The sequence below is a fragment of the Aristolochia californica genome, unplaced genomic scaffold, assembly GCF_029961685.1.
Source record: "Aristolochia californica isolate CCGP_79_NKW_82.1479 unplaced genomic scaffold, dmAriCali1.0.hap1 SCAF_14, whole genome shotgun sequence".
Taxonomy (NCBI): Eukaryota; Viridiplantae; Streptophyta; class Magnoliopsida; order Piperales; family Aristolochiaceae; genus Aristolochia; species Aristolochia californica.
This window is the reverse complement of record NW_027181815.1, coordinates 940,566-959,250: the sequence shown is the minus strand read 5'-3', so window position 1 is coordinate 959,250 and position 18,685 is coordinate 940,566. Positions and strand designations below refer to the sequence as shown.

The window sequence follows — 18,685 nt, the reverse complement described above, 5'->3', positions numbered from 1 at the left end:
ATTGCTAAATTTCCGTAAGAGATGATTCCGCGGTCCGCGTCCATTTCGCCGTCTTCAACGGAACAGCCGATTTATTTTCTCTTAATTCTTATTTATAAATTATTTATAAAAACGCGTAGAAAAATAAAATAGAGACAAATGGTCCGAATGGATACTAGCTGGTAGCTGGTCTATCTTTTGCTTACAGAAACGGCCTTTCCAAATATCTTCTAGCTCAATATTTAGAATTAAAAATATTAAAAAAATAAAAATAAAAAAATTATTTTGAAACTACTTGGAGCTTCGCACATGGGCCGTCATTCCCTCACATCACCGCCGTTCATCTGAAGATATTAACAAAAGATAAATCCCACTTAATTAATTTGTTAAATGAGCCAGCATTTCTGTGACTCCTGCTCACTCGGACCTAGCCAAGCTGGTAAACCCGAATTGTTTTTTGTTCTTTCCCAGTTCAAAAGTACGACGGCTGAGCCGAGCGCCGCTCTCCTGAGCTGTTTTAAAATCTGACTTGGCTGGATCTGGAGGCTGTGAATAGCACGTGGGACCACTGTCACTATTGACAACTCAGATTCCTGGTGATTCAGTCGTTTGTGCGCGTATTTATTTCTAGGTTCAAAATTAATTCCATTTTCTTTAAAGAAAAAAAAGGTTTGAGGATTGGTGGACAAGGACAGCGGAAGGAGAATAAAGGTCGGGCTGAAGAGGAAACACTACCTTTTACAAGCGGAATTTCGCCGGCGATGATCCCGGCGGAGGGTTGGCTGTTTTTTTGTCCTTGACGGTGAGGTGATTAATGGGTTCTGGGGTTTTAGACTGCGGTTCTCGAATTAGTTCACCGGAGGAGTTTTTTTAGAGGTTGATTTTTGAGTTGGTCGGAGTTAACGGTACAGGTCGGGGCTTTTGGACAAGAGAGGCAAAAGAAAGATTTTTCTTTGTTCCGGCGTAGGGGTTAAGAGTTTTTTGAATTTAAGGTCTGAAGCCGGAAATGTCTGCGACTTCACCGGCCGGTACGCCAACCACGCCGGCTCCGGCGACTTCTCCGCCGTCTCCTCCAGCCGCGACGCCTCCTTCCTCTTCGTCGCCCACACCTCCGTCCTCCCCGCCGCCAACACCTCCGTCCTCTCCGCCGCCAACGAATCCCACGTCGCCTCCACCTCCTACGTCGCCGACTAATCCTTCAACTCCTCTTCCGGCGCCGATTCCACCAGTGGCATCGCCGCCTCCGCCAACTACCGGTGCTTCGCCACCATCTTCGGCCACCGGATCTCCGCCGCCACCATCGTCTAATCCGTCGCCTCCTGCTCCAGGCTCCTCTTCCCCTCCACCGCCGTCCAGTCCTGGTCGGACACCACCATCTTCCGGCAGAACACCTTCGACGCCTTCGACACCGGGTTCGCGGGGTTCTCCACCTCCCCAACTGGACTCCTCGTCGTCAAGCTCTATATCCACTGGAGTGGTGGTTGGAATTGCCGTTGCGGGTGTGCTTGCGTTTGTTTTTCTGACTGTTCTCTTTCTTTGCTGCTGTAAGAGAAAAAAGAGACGACATCCAGTGCCTGTTGATTTTGGGTATCCACCGCCACCTCCCCCGCCAAAAGGTGAGATTTTGCCGTTCGATATCCATCTTTGCATATGTTTATAATGTTGGCGCTTTTTTGGTGATAGCTACATACTTAATGGAGTTTGGCTTTTTTTTTTTCCTTCCTTCAACGACATTCATGTACTAGGCTCTTAGCACACATCTAGTTGTTGATTTAAGAGTTTAGTGCTGTAAAAGGTTTTGCTATCTGCAAACATTGTTTTTTTAGAACATCATCTGGCACAGTTAGTTTTTTTTTCTTTTTTTCCCGTTGATATTACTGGATATTGTTGGGTTTTAGATGCACGGAACTCAAGTTGTTCCTAGACTTGAAAATTTTCTAGAGTGTTTAATCTCGGTTGACTTCATCTCTGTGAATTGACGTATACAAGGCTCCTGAAGCATCCTTCCCGCTACTGCATTTTCCAAAATTCTCACTGGAGATGAATTGTAACATTATAGAAGCACAGCACATGAAACAGATGAATAATATAATTTTTTAATTTTTTTTCTTTTGGTGGTATTCAAAGGCAATACATACTCTTGCATCAGATATTATACGCTTGAGATCTTACTTTCATGTCATTGCCAGATCTAACAAATCATCAGTTTTTTTTTTCTTGATGATTCAGTTGATACATATGGCGGACAGCCCCAACATTGGCAGCATAATGTTCCACCACCACCAGCCAATCGTTTTGCCAAGATTCCCCCACAGCCTTCGCCTCCACCACCGATTGCACCACAGCCCCCACATTCACCGGTTTATAGTTCTTCTTCGCAAATGACCCCTCTACCACCACCACCTCCATTCACTAGTAGTGGGGGTTCTGGTTCTAATTATTCAGGGTCCGAAATTCCTTTACCTCCTCCGTCGCCAGGTATGGCATTGGGTTTTTCAAAAAGCACATTTACTTACGAAGAACTAGCAATGGCAACAGATGGGTTCTCAGATGCTAATCTCCTGGGCCAAGGTGGTTTTGGTTATGTTCATAGAGGTATTCTGACAAATGGGAGAGAAGTGGCTGTTAAGCAGCTTAAAGCTGGCAGTGGACAGGGGGAGAGAGAATTCCAAGCAGAGGTAGAGATTATTAGCCGTGTGCATCACAAACATCTTGTCACTTTGGTTGGTTACTGCATTGCTGGGGGGAAAAGGATGCTTGTTTATGAATTCGTTCCTAATAACACTTTGGAGTTTCATCTACATGGTGAGCTATGATCCAGTTTGATTCTTTTTTCCATCCCCTGTGATTTGGTATGTTTGAAGGAGTTGTCAAGAATGATGAGTTTTGCAGTTCCATTATCTTTTTAGTTTCTCTTTCTTTACACATACATTTAGAAGCTCGATAAGATTACTGTGAATAGACAGTCTGTTGCTTGTAGAGTTTACTGTCTCATATTATGGCAGAAGATGCTTCAACTGCCCAAGGCTTTGCCATATATAACCTGTAGTGCTTTTCTGCTTAGTCTCCCAAAGTCTGTTCTTATAACAGTTTCATTTTTTAGGCCAAAACTCTTGACTCAAGCGTGGCCTTTATGCCAATTTTGCAGGGAAAGGACGGCCAGTCATGGAATGGCTAACCAGGCTAAAAATTGCTTTAGGCTCTGCAAAAGGACTTGCATATCTGCATGAGGACTGTGAGTCGTCCTCTTTCTTTTCCCTTTATTTTCAAATTGCTAGTAGAGGAAGATTCTTGCCAAAGTTGTTAAGACAGCAAACACCGAAATCCTTATTCAAATTACTATAATTTCCAGGTCATCCTAAAATTATTCATAGGGATATTAAAGCGGCGAATATTCTTCTAGACTTCAAATTTGAAGCAAAGGTAAGGCTGCTTTTGCTCAGTATAAGGCATAAAAGCAAATTCATTGGTTGCATCTTTTGAATAACGAAAGAACATGCTTGTTTATGACTTTCTACGTTGTTATGTGACGGAGTTTTTCAGCTTTATAGATACTTATAAGGTAGCCCACAGGTTTATTTGAAATAACTTGGGATTATGCATGCAGGTGTCAGATTTTGGGCTTGCAAAATTTGCATCAGATAACAACACCCATGTCTCTACCCGGGTGATGGGTACTTTTGGGTGAGTTTCTCCTTTCAGGTTGAAGAAGCAATCTCTTTACCTTTGTGTAGTGTTCTCTAGTCTGTGCTGGTCACCAAGTTTGATTTGTTTCCAATGAAAATGACTTTTTAAAAGTTGGTCTTAGTCGAACCGGCAGATGTGGCTGCCTCATTACTAGGCCAATTTCATATTAGAAGTTTTTGGTTGTGAGAATTTTTTTATGGCATTCGGTGATTGAGTACGATTATTTCACCCACAAGAAGTTGCCAAATGATCAACTTGACTGTGACAATACTGTTTATGGGAGGTTTGCTTCCGTAATGAAGTCGAGCAATTGTATTGGTCATTTGCATGTTTTTCCCTTACACATTTTATAGTCTAACAAGCTTGCTGTTCTCAGGTATTTGTCTCCTGAATATGCATCTACTGGCAAACTCACGGATAAGTCAGATGTCTTCTCTTTCGGGGTTATGCTTTTGGAACTGATTACCGGGCGCCGACCTGTTGATAAAACTTATGCCTACATGGATGAAAGCTTGGTTGACTGGGTGAGTTCCTTGTTTTATCTAATGCATTACAAATCCACTCATTTAACTTGTGGCCTTACAATAGTAATTGAATATGAAATTGAAGAAATTAATTGTTGTGCTTTCCAGGCAAGGCCCTTATTAACACGTGCACTGGAAGAAGGCAACTATGATACGCTTGTTGATCCAAAGTTGCAGAACACTTACAACCCTAATGAAATGGCACGCATGGTTGCCTGTGCTGCTGCTGCAGTCCGCCATTCTGCACGCCGTCGTCCTCGAATGAGCCAGGTATATCAAAGAACCTTATTTTCAACTTAGTAGATATAATGTAACTTAACTTGTGCCAGCAGCCAGAAGTGATTGTTCTTCAATATCCTATAGTCCAATACTGATCTATGAATCTTATAGTCCAATACTTGTGCCAGCTGCAAGAAGAGATTGTTCTTCAAAACCAGAATAAGCTGTTATAATTTTGTTTTTGGGAGAAATCTGTTTGCTTGCAATGATGTTTCTATTTGCTTATTCTCGATTCGATACTGTAAACTGAGCAGATTGTACGAGCCCTGGAAGGTGCTGTGTCCCTTGAGGATTTGAATGAAGGTGTTACCCCAGGCCATAGCCGAATGTATGGGAGCTCGGATTATGACTCCACTAGTCAGCAGTACAACACAAACCAATATAATGAAGATATGAGAAGAATGAGGAAGTTGGCACTTGAAAGCCAAGAGCACACAAGCAGCGAGTACAGTCATCCTACCAGTGAGTACGGCCTCAATCCATCCGGCTCAAGCAGCGAAGGCCAACTGACCCTTGAAATGGAGATGGGGAAGATGAAGAAACAGACTCGAGGTTTCAGTGGAAGCCCTTGAGAGCTAACTCCTTTTTTCTGTAAAAAGACAAAAACACTGCATTTGTTTCCCTTCTCAGAGGAAAACCTGCATGTGCGAGCCATGAAATTATACAGTTTGTTTTCTGAATTGTTCTATTGATTGTAATGTATTTAAGCTTTCACAAACGAAATAACATATATCTAACTCATCATTCTTTTTAAATGAGTTGGTCAGATTTGTTGGCCTATGTTGAGACTTTTGCTGTAGATCGATTGATTCATTCTCGAGGACGACAAGCCAAAATAGCTGTTTCGCTTAGGAAAAGTTACTGGGTTGCATTCAATTATATTGATTCCTTCAACTTTTTCCTCAACAAAAAGCCTCCGAGGAAAGGCTCCCAAAAAGTAAAAAAAACCAGAGATGGCCACATGTAAGCACATGGTCTCCCATTATGAGATTCTTACCAGGGATGATTGCCCGTCCCGACCAACCCAACCACCGAATCTCCCGGTTTGCCTGGTTATGTATCCGCAGAAGATGCACTGCCTACTACTGGCATGCGGAGGTCTTTTTGTCAATGGCAGATTATATTATATTGGGAGAAACAGAGTCGATGGTTTGCCTTCCTCTCTGGCTTCGAGAGCGACCGGCGAGTCCGGGTCAATCCGGGTTTTGCTGCGTCCGGCGCAATTTACGCGTATCGGCATGTAATAGTCAAATATGAAGCCAGTAAATACGATACAAATATACCTACAGAACGGCTGTCTTCTCTTTTAAAAACGATTAATGCCAGTGAAGAACTGGAAGTCACGGTTTGGCTGATCGAGGACATGGATTCAGACTTCAGATAAGTCTTTTATATAACGAACTTGCCGTTTGTGTACTACTTCGCCTCTCAAATATGTTTCAGAGTCTGCATTTGCCGCGGAGAAGAAACTGAATCGTTCAAATTTCAAGCAATTTATTACAAGTTTTCTGCTTCACGTAATTTTGACGTCAGATTCTGGTCAAGGCTTATCAAACAAAAGAGTTAATGGGTACTCGGTCCAACTCGAGCAATTGAAGATTTTAACCTATGGCGCCCATTAAGGCGACTGATGTGGCTATTGAAACAAAGCAAAAGATGATCAATAATTATAAATCACAGTTGAATTAATCTTATAAAATCTTTGGAAAAATTGTAAATTACAGTTAATGCTTCCTTATCTATCCTTTTTTTCTTTAATTTAAAGGAAGCTGGTCCATGAAGATGCACGAAGATAAATACAATAACAAGAAAAAATCACAAGATTTTAAGGGAAGACCTATTTCAAATCTAGTCTTTTAACTTGATATCCATGTTTGAGCTTGATTAGAACCTTAATTGATCTTCGATACCTTCTTTTTTATCTCCTAAAAGCTCGCTTTCTAAATAGTGTAATAATAATTTACATATCGAGATTATTTTAATTTATAATATGTATTTATATATCTATTTTTAATTTATTAAAATCTTATATCTCATATTTTATATTCATTACATAAAATAATTCAAAATTTAAGATTAATCTTATTATGTAATTTATTTTTATTTAATAATTCAAAATTTAGTATCTTATTTTTTGTGTCATAATATTAATCAATGATTGTATCATTCAATTTTTATTCTTTGTGTGTCTTTTTATTTATTTTTAAAATGTTGTTTAAATTTAATCTCTAAATATTTTTATTTGGTATTAATTTATTTTCATAATTTTTATTCTTTTTAAATGCTACGATAATAGTTTTGATTTGTTTTTAATTGTTTAATGTATCATACTTAAAGATTCATTTAATGTTTTAAATTTCTTATCATATATAATTTTTGTACCTTTATAATGCTTTAATAATAATTTTCTTTTATTTGAATTGTTATTGTTTTTAAATAATACGGTATTTTTATATTTTTATCTTTGATAATAAATTAAATATAAATAGTGTCCATTTTCTAGCCTTATTTCACCTAAAAAACTCCTACTCTTGCGCTTGTGTTGTCTCATATAATGGTTTACACATAAATAAATTTAAAATATTTAATTAAAATGATTTAATCATTATTTAAAAACTTCGTGGGCAAGAAAAAAACTAATAATCATGAAAAAAGGAAAAGAAAACACGAAATAAAGACAACAAGATTTATACAGGTTCGCCTCATAGTGAAACTACGTCCTATCTTCTATCGCTGCAGTAATCCACTATGAAAATGAAATAGTTTATAAGAGAAATTAATCCTAATAACGGTATCCCTCGATTAAGAAGAAAAAAATTAGGGCAACTCGTATACAAAAAGTAAAATTCTCAAACTGTGATTAATGAAACAAACATTCTCAAAGCCTCAATAGCCTGCTCTCGTCCATGATTGAATAATACATTTTCCATCATTTGGTAGGTAGAGGAAGTGGTATTTGCTTTTCATAAAACTCTCCCCAGGAGGAATATAAGAATTCTAGAACTGAAAGTCGGGAAGTAAATTCAAGTCATTAGCAAGGGTTTTCCAGTCTTTTTAAGACGTAAACTGTCACCTGATCTGTGACGATAATCTGGCCGGTCGGTTCGTTTTGCAAGATTTGCCTCCAAGAAGAACTCCAAAATTTTCTTCATCGTGTTTTGGAACCTTTCTCAGGTTTATTCGCTCCCTCGCCTGACAAGACCGTCGAAAGACCGTAAGTTCTGTCATTTAGGGCTTGCGAATCAATGGCTTCTCGTAGGCGCATGCTCCTGAAGGTCATAATCCTCGGTGACAGCGGGTCAGGAAATTTCTACTTTGGTATTTTTGGTTTTGTTTTGAAAGTATTTCTGGAATCGATTATCTTTTAGATCTCTTGCTTTAATCATTAGAAATTCTTCATTGTCTCTGGGATAAAACGTTCCTGTTCGGTGAACGATTTTCTTATGCTCTTGTGTTGGATTATTTTTATTCGCGCTATTTATGACGCTAGATGTAACTTTCCTTGATTATCAGTATTTTGAGTTTATTATTTTCTTGTTGGTTGCTTTTCGTAATTGGATCCTTACAGTCGGGGGCATTTGTATTTACTTTTTGTGTTTGACAGGGTGGGGAAGACTTCTCTGATGAATCAGTATCCTGATACTTGGCTTATACTGTTTGTATTTTTCAAATGATGTCATAGAGGATGTCATGACGCACACTTTTTTTTTTTTGCTTAACCATGTCGTTTAGATATGTGAACCGGAAATTTAGTAATCAGTACAAAGCGACCATCGGAGCAGATTTCTTAACAAAAGAAGTTCAGTTTGAAGATAGGTTGTTTACGTTGCAGGTTAGTTATGCTGATACGGGTTGGTATTAGTTACATGTGTATAGCTCCTCAATCTCTCGTGTTTGGTGATGAACACATGACGATATGGGAAACAATCATGTGATATGAGTGGTTGATCCGTGCCACGATCTTGTGAGATGGATGTGCTTTTTTTATTCCTTCAGTTGTTGATGGTTTACACTGTTATGGGTTGAAGATTCATTTTCCAGTCTGGGTGTCCTTTTTCTTTTTTTTTTCCTTATGTCATGGGGCTTACCTCATTTATCTTTGCACTATCGAATTTATACTTCCAAATACGTTATTGCTTGTCCAAATATATTTGACTCTGATGTGCATCTATTTGGTGCAATATGTGACTGTGCGATTTGCTGTATCTTTCATGAATTTGTTGCGGAAAAGCTAAGTTTCTTGCATTAATCTTTACTTGATCAGAAATGGCTTATTAGTGAAAAATGTGAACCATGATCTAATTTTCTTTCATTTTTTTAGTACCTATGAACAATTCTTTTAGACATTGAAAAATATAATGGGTTCAAGTTAATTTCTTTCCCCAAAATTCATCTTGACCAATGGGGCTAGACTTCCCTACAGGTCAAAAGGCTCGTCCCACTTATGAGGAACTACTGACTTATTCTGTTTAGTAGTACATCAACATGTCACAGTTGGATGCTCACAGTTGTCATGCTTATAGTTAAAAATTTTGGGCTGGCCTTACTAAGCATGGTGCAGTGCTTCCGTGAAATTATGCATATATCTGGTGGTCCATTTATCTGATGGATGCTCTTGTTTGGTTGTTCCCTGCCCCTGGATAACATTTATGAAATACAAATAGAGAAAACTAATGGTTATTTTGAACTCATCTAAGCTGACTGTGCCAGTTAGGAAAACATCTTCATTTATTGTCTGTAGACAACAAAACCATTACAGCAACAGGCAATTGCAAAGTCCGACAGGTTTTCGGTTACAATCATATTTGTATGGCTTGTCTTGGCTTCCATACTTCTTAATTTCCTTTTTCAAACATTGAATAATAAAAAACGACAGAACTAATACAATGAGAAATTAGGAGATTTTCTTGATTACATGCTGCACTAGAGACACAGCTGGCATGCCAGTAAGAAGGATTGTAAGAAAAGTGTTTGAGACAAATATATTGTTCAATAAGGAATCAAGTCCTTTTATGAGGTACAAAAAGCAATAGATCATGGAAAACTGTAATATAGTAGAGATTCATAGCATCTGTCCTGGTCAGCCCCTAGGATGATATTTTGTAAAAGAAACCACATAAGATATTACATTTGTCTTCCTATATGACTTTGTTTAGATCAGGTAATTTAGGTAATTTTAGTATCTTATTTTCCATTTAACTTGATTTGGATTGATAGGCACAGCTTTTCTCCTTCATTTTTTCGAAGTGTATCTTTTCGTTCTTCTCCTAAATAGTGCTTCATTCTGCTTGTGCTCTTGTGTATGACAAGCTTCAGTTAATATCTTTCTCACTGTGATTTGTTTTTGAATATCTGACCAAAAATTTGTCATATGGATAGCTTTAGTTATCTGCTTTTGTCTTGAATTGTTACTTTTTAAAAAAAAAATACTCCCTTTCACCGCTAATATTTTGGTGAGCTGATCTTGTTGAACCTGTAATTGGTTGTCCAGATATGGGATACTGCTGGTCAGGAAAGATTCCAAAGTCTTGGTGTAGCTTTCTACCGGGGTGCAGACTGCTGTGTTCTTGTTTATGATGTTAATGTTATGAAATCATTTGATAACCTCAACAATTGGCGGGAAGAGTTTCTTATTCAGGTAATCATTGCTTATCTCAGAAGCCAAGTGGTGCTTTTGCAGGTGCTGACATTCTCATGGGTTCTAATGTAACAGGCGAGTCCTTCTGACCCTGAGAACTTTCCATTTGTGGTGTTGGGTAACAAGATTGATGTGGATGGAGGAAACAGTCGAGTGGTAGGACATCTTCCTCTTTTATGTGATACCGTTCAGTTCTTTAAGTTTTTTCAGAAAAATTTACGTCTGTGTTTCTTGCGCTTTTTTAAGTCGGCCTAACCTTTTTTTTTTTTTTTTTTTTTAAAAAAAGCAAGTCAGAACTTGAAGTTGCAAGAGATGGAGTCAGTTTTTAGTCTCTGCCTTTCTGTCTGCGCCACTCCCCCTCCCCCTTTTTTTTCACTGTCTCTGCTTTTTAAAGTGGGTATTATTTTCTTGTTTTTGGTTGATAGGTATCTGAGAAGAAGGCAAAGGCATGGTGTGCCTCAAAGGGCAACATTCCCTATTTTGAGACTTCTGCAAAGGATGGCTTTAATGTGGAAGCTGCTTTTCAGTGTATAGCAAAGAACGCTCTCAAGAATGAACCTGAGGAAGAAGCGTGAGTATTTCAGAAGTCCTTTAGCTTCTATGTTATCATGTTTCCACTGTCAATTTTGCATCCTGTTTCTTGTCACTTGTCAGTCATTATTGCTTCTTATTTATGCGAGACTCTATTGGTGAATTACAAATTATAGTTGTACATTTCTATTATTCTAAGTGCAATTTAACAAGAATTCAAAGCTAAGAGAATTCCATGCTCCTAAAGGAAATTTGAATATTGTGTTTTCTTTGTTGCTGTGGTTCAATAGTTTTGACTTTTATGTTCTTTGTATACTGAAGTTATCTTCCGGACACCATTGATGTGGCGGGTGGAAGACAGCAGAGATCTGCATCAGGTTGTGAATGTTAGGGACGGTTATTTTGTGTGAAAGAGGGAAAGTGGCCACAGTCTTCTCCTTACTTGTTATTAATGCAGCTTTAAATGTGGAATATGTATTTTAATTTCTTCCGTAACATGTACAAAAACAAGTGATATTTGCAGAATGGTGGCTATTGCCTCCTCAATTCTCCCTACCTGAAACTGGAAATTATTTGGTAAAAGCTGTCAGAAAAGACAGGAAATATTTCCTCAATTCCTGCTATGAGATGGTTTCTTTTGGTCCTCTGTTTATTTTGCCTCGTGAGAGTGTGGACTTCCTCTGCCTTTTTAGGTCCTGCAATCTTATATAAACATTTACGAGAATGATGACGAAGGAGAAAAAGAGCACCCATCTTAGCGGAGGCATATGTTTGACCCCTTTCCTGTGTTTGCTGTTGTTGAAACTTTACATGGCTTTGAATCTGCCTGCTTTGATGTCAAAAAGCTTGTTTTAATATAACGATGTTGTGACTTTTGAAAATACATTTTGTTCATTTTTTGAACTGGAGCAGCCCTTCGTTTTGATTCTGATAGACTCATTTCGTTCTGCAAGGGATTATAGACTCGATATACTGTAGATTATATCGTTCTTTCTTACTACATTCTCAAGAACAGACTGGAGAAAGAAAAATGATTCCAGTAAATCTCGATAGCAAAATTTACGAGCTTCACTCTCCATTCAAAGAAACAGTTACAACACTTGTTAACGCTTCTGGTGATTCTGCTAGCTACAGTCAATTCTCCCCCTTTAGGCCATATCTGATGGGAGTAATTTACTCCACACCTTGATTAGTTTAGTAAGAACAAAGGCTCGGGGAAAATGGAGCTCAAGAGATTGGTGTATTTGTTAATAGTAGTTTGTGTCAGTGCGGGAAACTCTGCCGGCAGTCATCTCCGGTTCTTTTGGGGCAGCTACACGTTAGCAAATCGTCCGGATCCAGACCGCCTCCGTCTCCGTTTTTTTAGACACGCTTTCCAGAAGCAGCTCCAGAATAGCAAAAAACCTGACAAGTAACAGATTTAGTAGTTACTACACTGCAATGGCTAAAGATGACACAGAGTTCACATAAGGTTAGTTTTTGGTTACCAAAAATAGCCACAACAGCAGGCACAAGCCATTGACTTGCAACCACCATGGACACATCAATCTGCAAGAAAAGTTGAACCACAAAGTTTATTTAAGAGTAAGATGAGGCGAATGTTTTGAATCTAAAGGGTCGATACCAGGCAGTAAAAGCTAAATTTCATTTGTGCCAGCAGCAAACTTTTGTAGCTACGACTTTGAGAAAAAAACTGAAAATTCGTCCAAAAATCTATTAATCATGATCCCAATGGGCTTTTCAGGATTAACCAAAATCAATAGAACAGGAGAATTAAATGGTTAAATCTGCATCAGACTCCATACCTCTTCTCGGTTGAGCAAATCCAAAAAATCCATTCTTTTGCTGAATCCTTTTCGACCAGCAGCAGAAGATGAATTCTCTTCCAGACTGGAACTCTCTAAGGTCAAGTTTAAATCACTTCCCAAATCCATAGAAGGATACCCTGGCAATTTCCTGTTTCTTCCCCTAACTTGGTAAAGATAACCTTTTGTCCCCCAAACATCAAACCTGGAATCACTTTGGCAGACCAATTCTTTGCCCACAACCGCCGAATAAGTAGAAAAATTGACATCCTTTCTGTGATAAGGCATCTGCTTGTCATCTTCATGTAAAGGAGAACTCCTCCTAGCTGAATCAGAGAAAAGCACCGAATCTTTCACATTCCTACCTGTAAAATCAAGCATTTTCTTGAGAAGCCAATAGCAATTGGCCACCATATGGCTACTGTCCAGGCAATTAGAATCCCCATAGACAGCAATACGACCCCCACCCATCTCCACAAGACCAAGAATGGAAGACTGAACCTGCACTTTTACTTATGAGAAACTTAACGGGGGAGAAAAAATGAAAAAATGAAAAAAAGAACATTGACAGTATTCAACATAATTGCTGCAGTATCAGGTCTATCTGTGAGCAATGCCCTTGTAATAAAGCTCAAAATATATAATAAGCTCTTCAAGACACTCCATGCTCACCTTTGTCACACCAGAACTCATCAGCACATTACGAGTTGCTCCACCCTCAGAGATGTCCTGCAACTGGAAGCTATGCAAATATCCTCCCTTGGGAAATCGCACTATATTTGCTCCAGAAGCATAATGACTTTGCTCATCCTCAATATAAAAATCTCCATTTAGAATTTTATCTCCAAAAGCAATTCCAAAAGGAGCCAAAAGTTCATTTAAAGCTGGAATATTTGCACCTCCGGTAATTGGGGTCCACCAGCTACGTGTGTTATCATCAAAAAACCGCATCTTGACCATAGTATCCACATTATACCAGTCAGCGAACACAGCCAATCCCAAACCACGGTTGATGACATCATCCCTCAACTTATCAATCTCTTCCTTGAAATATTCCTCCTCAAGATCCACCATGAGCAGTGTGCCATAGCGATCAGCATCGAAGCATGTCAAGGGTGACCCAAGTGTCTCAACGTAGTATCCTGCATCTACCAACATGTTGTACACGAGGTGGAAATTTGTATGGAGGTGGTCCCCATGCCAGTCAAGGATGTCATTTCGAACATCCAAAGAGTCCCTTGGGATATAGCCAGGAGGGTATTTGATGTTATGGTACTGGTCCCATAAAACCCGCTTAGACCTTGGAGGAGTTGGAACCATTTTCAGTTTCAACTGAAGCACACATGTGCTACTCCTCCGTGGGCCTTCCACCCCAGCAGGTGAAGGACTATACACCCTAAGTGTTACATTTCCTTCAATCAGACCAGAGAACTGAGCTGCCTCGTCTTTGATCTGCATATGAAGTGCTAGAAAGCCAGTCCAAGGCCAGATGATGTCTGAGTAAGTGAAGTGAATACTGAGCACATTGCCTATTTCATTGGAAGGCTGCCAAATTGGTGGGTCCTCAACATAGCCAATCACTCCCATACCATTAAGAATGGTTGCATTGAAGATCACAGGCATAGCACCTGCAAAGAGTGGCTGGCGACAGAAGGGCCAGGAGTATGGGCAGTCGGTGTAGTCAAGAACACTGGGGAAAATGCTTGCTCGAGGTTGGTAGTTCTGGAGGATCTCAAAAGACTCTAAGCTGACAGAAAATAAAACATAGTAAATAACACTTGCAAAACCAATATGAATAAATCAGACAGACTCGTTCCAAATATCATCCTACTTACAGGTTGAGCCTTCCCGCACCCTGCTCATACATGTTGGAACCTGAAAGCTTTGTGGCTCCTTCCACAAGTGCTTGTTTCATGCTTGCAGGGTTTATAATGTTCTTCCGGGAGTTTTCTGGAAGGACACTGATCAGCAGGCATACTACACCTGCAACCACTGGGCTTGCAACACTAGTGCCCGAGAGGCTTTTGCATCCAGTGCTTATCTTTGAGCCCATTATGTCCTTCCCATATGCCACTACGTCTGGCTTCATGCGGCCATAACTGGATAATTCAAAAATCAATGCAGTTAAGGTAAGTAATCATAATCTAGAAAAAGTATTGCAAAATACAACATGAAAAATTGAAAGCTTTGGCAGAAATAAAGATGCGTACCCATGAGGAAGCTCCCCGGTACTCATGCCACGAGAAGAGAAAGGGGCTATGTGATCATCATAATCAATGCCTCCAACACCAATCACATCATTTTGATCCGCTGGATTATTCAGAGTACCATAGAGGGGTCCATCATTTCCAATAGCCGATACCATGATAATATTACTAGCTGTCAGCTCCCAGACCTGCATGAGACAAGTACATATCCATATGCCTTCATATTGTCAAATAAGTATCCAGGGCTCTTGGAAACTTATCAATAAGCAAATTCCATATTAGCAAATCTGTTACTTCCAACAAACTTACAAATCAATACAGAATATCAGAAAAGCATATCATATGCATTATAAACAGATGTCCTAAAGTTTAAGAAATGCCACAGTGGTGAAGCATACACTTGCTTTCAGATAAATCATGGAAGCACGCAATAACCAGTGGTGAAGCATACACTTGCTTTCAGATAAATTATGGAAGCACACAATAACCAATGGTGAAGCATACACTTGCTTTCAGATAAATCATGGAAGCACGCAATAACCGGGAATTCGCTAAAAATTCCAAGAAAGAGTGTTTCTTCTAATAGTGGTTACACAAATCACAAACACACTTGCGATATATCATACAGCCTATAAGACTTGAGGGTCAATAACCAACATAAAGGGTAAGCCAACATCTGCCCTTCCCCCCAAACTCACAACCCACATACTAACAGGGGGTCATAGTGGATAGTAGACTCCTGATTTCCTTAGCATTGAGAAATAAATTAAGAATATCCAAATGCTAGGTGCAAGTTTCTTGATGTTTTATATTGTTGGCAAAATAGAGGCACAACTGGGAAAAATATTGTATGGAGAAGGGGGTCCCTGATGAACACAAACTACTGAACATATTAAAAGTAATTTTAACCGCTGAATCTTAGACAAATGAAAGAGGTTTGTACATCATTCTGAATCACACTCAGTGGTACAGAAAGGTTTACCTTTTCCACAAATGGAAGGTCCAAATAATCTGGTCCACCAATACTTAGGTTCAGTACATCTATGTTAGTTGCTATAGCATAGTTGAATGCATCAAGGAACCAGGAGGTGTAAGAGACCTGCAATACAGCTGAATACAAACCCCTCAAGATCTTGTGACAAAAAAATGAGTTTGGAATTTGAAGTCAACTGGGAAGAATAACAAGGACTGGAGTAGAGTAGGTAAACTTAATCAAAGCCATTATGGATATGTGTAGTAATTTTTTAAGGCACAATCTTCATTACCTGGGCATCAGTAAACACACGAAATGCATAAATCTCTGCATCTGGTGCAAACCCTGCGCATTCTGCATCTGCACCAGAAATAACACCCGCAACAAATGTACCATGTCCAAGATTGTCATTTAAGGTATTTTCATTAGTCCAGTTTGTCCGTTCCTGGACCAATGGAGAGAAAATTGGTTACTTGAGAAAAAAAAATACAATGTTGCTACTCTTCATAATATCATAATACAATAGGGAGTAAGTGAGAAATATCCAAAAAAAAGTAATGAGTTCTTTTTTACCTCTCCCAGGGAACAAATTATGACAACAGAAGGCATGAATTACATCATTGCATGAGGACCCAATATATTGGTTTCAATTGAAAGTGTGAGCTATAGTCCAGATTACTTTACGGTAAAGCATGTCTGATCGTAAAGCATCAATAACATGGATTCTAGTACACATCAGAGACGCAAATTATATAAGTATCAGTTGTTTCAAGTGAGCATACCTAGAAATCAACAACCAATGAGAGGATAGCTTGTATGAGCTCTTAAAAAAATGGCACCAGGAATATTGGAAGCAAAACTTACATAAACAGCACTGTCACAGTCAAGGTGATCATTTGGCGACTTTCTTCCATACAAACCCTCCACCATGCCACATAAAAAAATTAAGATACAAAATCCTTTTTATACTTTATCTGAAAAATGTTGGGATTGCTACATAAATCCGCCTTTATTTACTTAATTAAATAGCTGCTAATTGACACTGATAAAACAAAAGTATCCACCAGTTGATCCTCTTCAAGAATATCCCCACATTATCAGCCATGTCATTTCGGGATTCCTCGGTATCTCGCCATTCCCAACTGATAATTACAAGACTCTCCTCATTGGTGCATTGGGCCTTCATTGAACATGCCCAAGCCATCTCAAATGACTCCCTTATTTAAATGTAAGCAGCAAAAAGAACTCTAACTTCAGCTACAACTGGTATTCAGCATAACACGCAAGAACACTCTTGTGGTCAATTATCATACCTTGATATTGCGAAAGTGCGGATGATTGGCTCTAATTCCAGTATCAAATATCGCCATTTTTACTTTTCCACCCCTGTACCCTTTTGCCCAGATCACTTCAGCACCAAATATCGAAGTAACCTGGGATCTCTGTAACAAGGGCATTGTCAATAATGAAGTTTCAGACGGGCAAATTGACAACGTGTAAACATAGAAGTTGGACTAACCACAGCAGAATTTACTGCTATAGCAGAAAGTAACAACTAGCAGCAACGAATGTTAAGAATAATAAGAGGCAACGGAAGTCGATTAGAGGGACGAATTTTTTTTTTCTTCCTACCAGATCTCTTGAGAGTCAAATTTTCAAATAAGAAATATGTACTAAAATCAAATGAATCAAAAATAAATAAATAAAAGGAACCTGCATCAGAAGCTTCCGTTCCCAAGTGTTCGTAGAATTGCCAACCTCCATGCCGGTGGCTCCTTCAAAAGACATCTTCGTAAGTATTTTTCCTGGTCGCTTTCTCACATCAGCCGAGCTCCACCAGTCATCGGCGAGCAAGCTCCGCGTATAGCTCATATCAGCCGATACATCCTTCACTCTCCCCAGTTTCCCGATCTTTTGAATAAGGAACGACCGAAACGAGTCCTCTATTGAAACAAGACCAAAGTCGGTAGGAAAAGAAGCGGCAGGATTCCGCCTCTCGATCCATTTCCATCCAACGGGCTCAACACTTCGCTCGAGATACGCCCGGTGATCTTCCGCAGGCCGATATTCCAAGAATCGGATGATATAGTTTCCGGACGGCAAAGTCTTGGGGATTTCTGGTGATTTTGCTGGGGGGCTATCTTGTCCAGGCTTCAGAGCGAATAAAGCAACCGAAACAAGAACCGAAATGAGGGAAATAGATGTAGGATGCTTTGTTCTACCAATCGGGATCATCATAGTTTCCTTCTTCGTTTACCGTCTTAACGAAACACGGCCTTGTGGGTTTGGCTCCGAGAGGGAATTGGCGGGAAATGTCAATTCCATGGGATGTGGAGCTTTTCTGCAGATGGCGAGTGATTACTTTCTGTTCCTGGTCTGGGACTCGAGGGCAGATTTGGTGAAACAACACCTCACGGAAGACGAATTTATTTCCGAGTGAGCGAAATCCAAACAGGAATCACCAGGCCCTACGACGCCCATTTGGAAAATTCAACGGCCTTGATGCTCTTCGTTGTGCAGCTGAAAAATAAATATTCAGGCAATATTTTATTTTCTATCAAATCATAATAAAATATAAGTTGATTCATATTTTTGATTTTGGTATCTCTATGTGCTTACATCTTAAACCCTAAACCCTAAAATATTCATATAAAAACAAATAATAGACCCTCACTAAGTCGCTATGATTGGAAAATAGGGGTCTGCCCTTACGGTTTTGCCTTATAGGGGGTTAGTCTACAAATGGGAAGTTTATTTTCATCTCCAACATGAACTTCATGTTAGTCATCTACATCAACTTTATCTTGGCACTTGTGTTAATATTGACGATTTCATGTGCATTGGAAAATAGTTTCCGGTGTGCCCCAATATGAGAAAAACATAAAAAATAAGGAATCCCTAAACCCTTACGGTATACTTAATTACAACATAATCTTTAAACCCCAAATTAGGTAAAACAAATATGAGTACTACACTAATAAGTAATTTAATATTTAATTTAAATATATTAATATTATAATTAATTAAATTATATATTATATTATTTAATGATTTTACTTTAT

At 39.1% G+C, this 18,685-nt stretch overlaps 3 protein-coding genes across 5 annotated transcripts; 2 read left to right on the top strand and 1 right to left on the bottom strand.

Annotated features, from left to right (window-relative positions):
• The first annotated feature begins 657 nt into the window (after positions 1–657).
• Positions 658–5,149, top strand: LOC137949774 (proline-rich receptor-like protein kinase PERK1). The gene is made up of 8 exons (XM_068795958.1): positions 658–1,595; positions 2,209–2,784; positions 3,128–3,214; positions 3,332–3,402; positions 3,587–3,663; positions 4,043–4,190; positions 4,299–4,460; positions 4,724–5,149. The coding sequence occupies exons 1-8, from the start codon at positions 986–988 to the stop codon at positions 5,039–5,041; spliced, it is 2,049 nt and encodes a 682-aa protein (XP_068652059.1). The 5' UTR covers positions 658–985; the 3' UTR covers positions 5,042–5,149.
• A 2,349-nt stretch (positions 5,150–7,498) lies between these two features.
• Positions 7,499–11,252, top strand: LOC137949740 (ras-related protein Rab7). The gene is made up of 7 exons (XM_068795902.1): positions 7,499–7,767; positions 8,074–8,100; positions 8,202–8,301; positions 9,961–10,107; positions 10,183–10,263; positions 10,533–10,678; positions 10,960–11,252. The coding sequence occupies exons 1-7, from the start codon at positions 7,715–7,717 to the stop codon at positions 11,027–11,029; spliced, it is 624 nt and encodes a 207-aa protein (XP_068652003.1). The 5' UTR covers positions 7,499–7,714; the 3' UTR covers positions 11,030–11,252.
• Positions 11,253–11,608: 356 nt separating this feature from the next.
• LOC137950480 (subtilisin-like protease SBT6.1) lies at positions 11,609–18,005 on the bottom strand. Of its 3 annotated transcripts, none has more exons than XM_068796962.1 (10): positions 17,337–18,005; positions 16,937–17,065; positions 15,916–16,068; positions 15,633–15,749; positions 14,654–14,838; positions 14,279–14,542; positions 13,116–14,190; positions 12,444–12,944; positions 12,126–12,186; positions 11,609–12,042 (listed from the first exon to the last, which is right to left on the bottom strand). In XM_068796962.1, the coding sequence occupies exons 1-10, from the start codon at positions 17,859–17,861 to the stop codon at positions 11,951–11,953; spliced, it is 3,102 nt and encodes a 1,033-aa protein (XP_068653063.1). In that variant the 5' UTR covers positions 17,862–18,005; the 3' UTR covers positions 11,609–11,950. The 3 variants fall into 3 exon arrangements, with proteins under 3 accessions (XP_068653063.1, XP_068653064.1, XP_068653065.1); XM_068796963.1 differs by having other exon boundaries at positions 12,444–12,938; XM_068796964.1 differs by lacking the exon at positions 16,937–17,065.
• Positions 18,006–18,685: the final 680 nt, after the last annotated feature.

Excerpts from the sequence above, each read along its gene's own strand:
- LOC137949774 (XM_068795958.1), top strand. The coding sequence starts at position 986 with ATGTCTGCGACTTCACCGGCCGGTACGCCAACCACGCCGGCTCCGGCG. Across the intron at positions 1,596-2,208 it reads GCCACCTCCCCCGCCAAAAG|TTGATACATATGGCGGACAG; the intron begins GTGAGATTTTGC and ends TTGATGATTCAG. Across the intron at positions 3,664-4,042 it reads CGGGTGATGGGTACTTTTGG|GTATTTGTCTCCTGAATATG; the intron begins GTGAGTTTCTCC and ends TGCTGTTCTCAG.
- LOC137949740 (XM_068795902.1), top strand. The coding sequence starts at position 7,715 with ATGGCTTCTCGTAGGCGCATGCTCCTGAAGGTCATAATCCTCGGTGAC. Across the intron at positions 8,101-8,201 it reads AAGACTTCTCTGATGAATCA|ATATGTGAACCGGAAATTTA; the intron begins GTATCCTGATAC and ends CATGTCGTTTAG. Across the intron at positions 10,108-10,182 it reads GGGAAGAGTTTCTTATTCAG|GCGAGTCCTTCTGACCCTGA; the intron begins GTAATCATTGCT and ends CTAATGTAACAG.
- LOC137950480 (XM_068796962.1), bottom strand. The coding sequence starts at position 17,861 with ATGATGATCCCGATTGGTAGAACAAAGCATCCTACATCTATTTCCCTC. Across the intron at positions 12,945-13,115 it reads TGAGTTCTGGTGTGACAAAG|GTTCAGTCTTCCATTCTTGG; the intron begins GTGAGCATGGAG and ends GTAAAAGTGCAG. Across the intron at positions 12,043-12,125 it reads TGCTGTTGTGGCTATTTTTG|GTTTTTTGCTATTCTGGAGC; the intron begins GTAACCAAAAAC and ends GTTACTTGTCAG.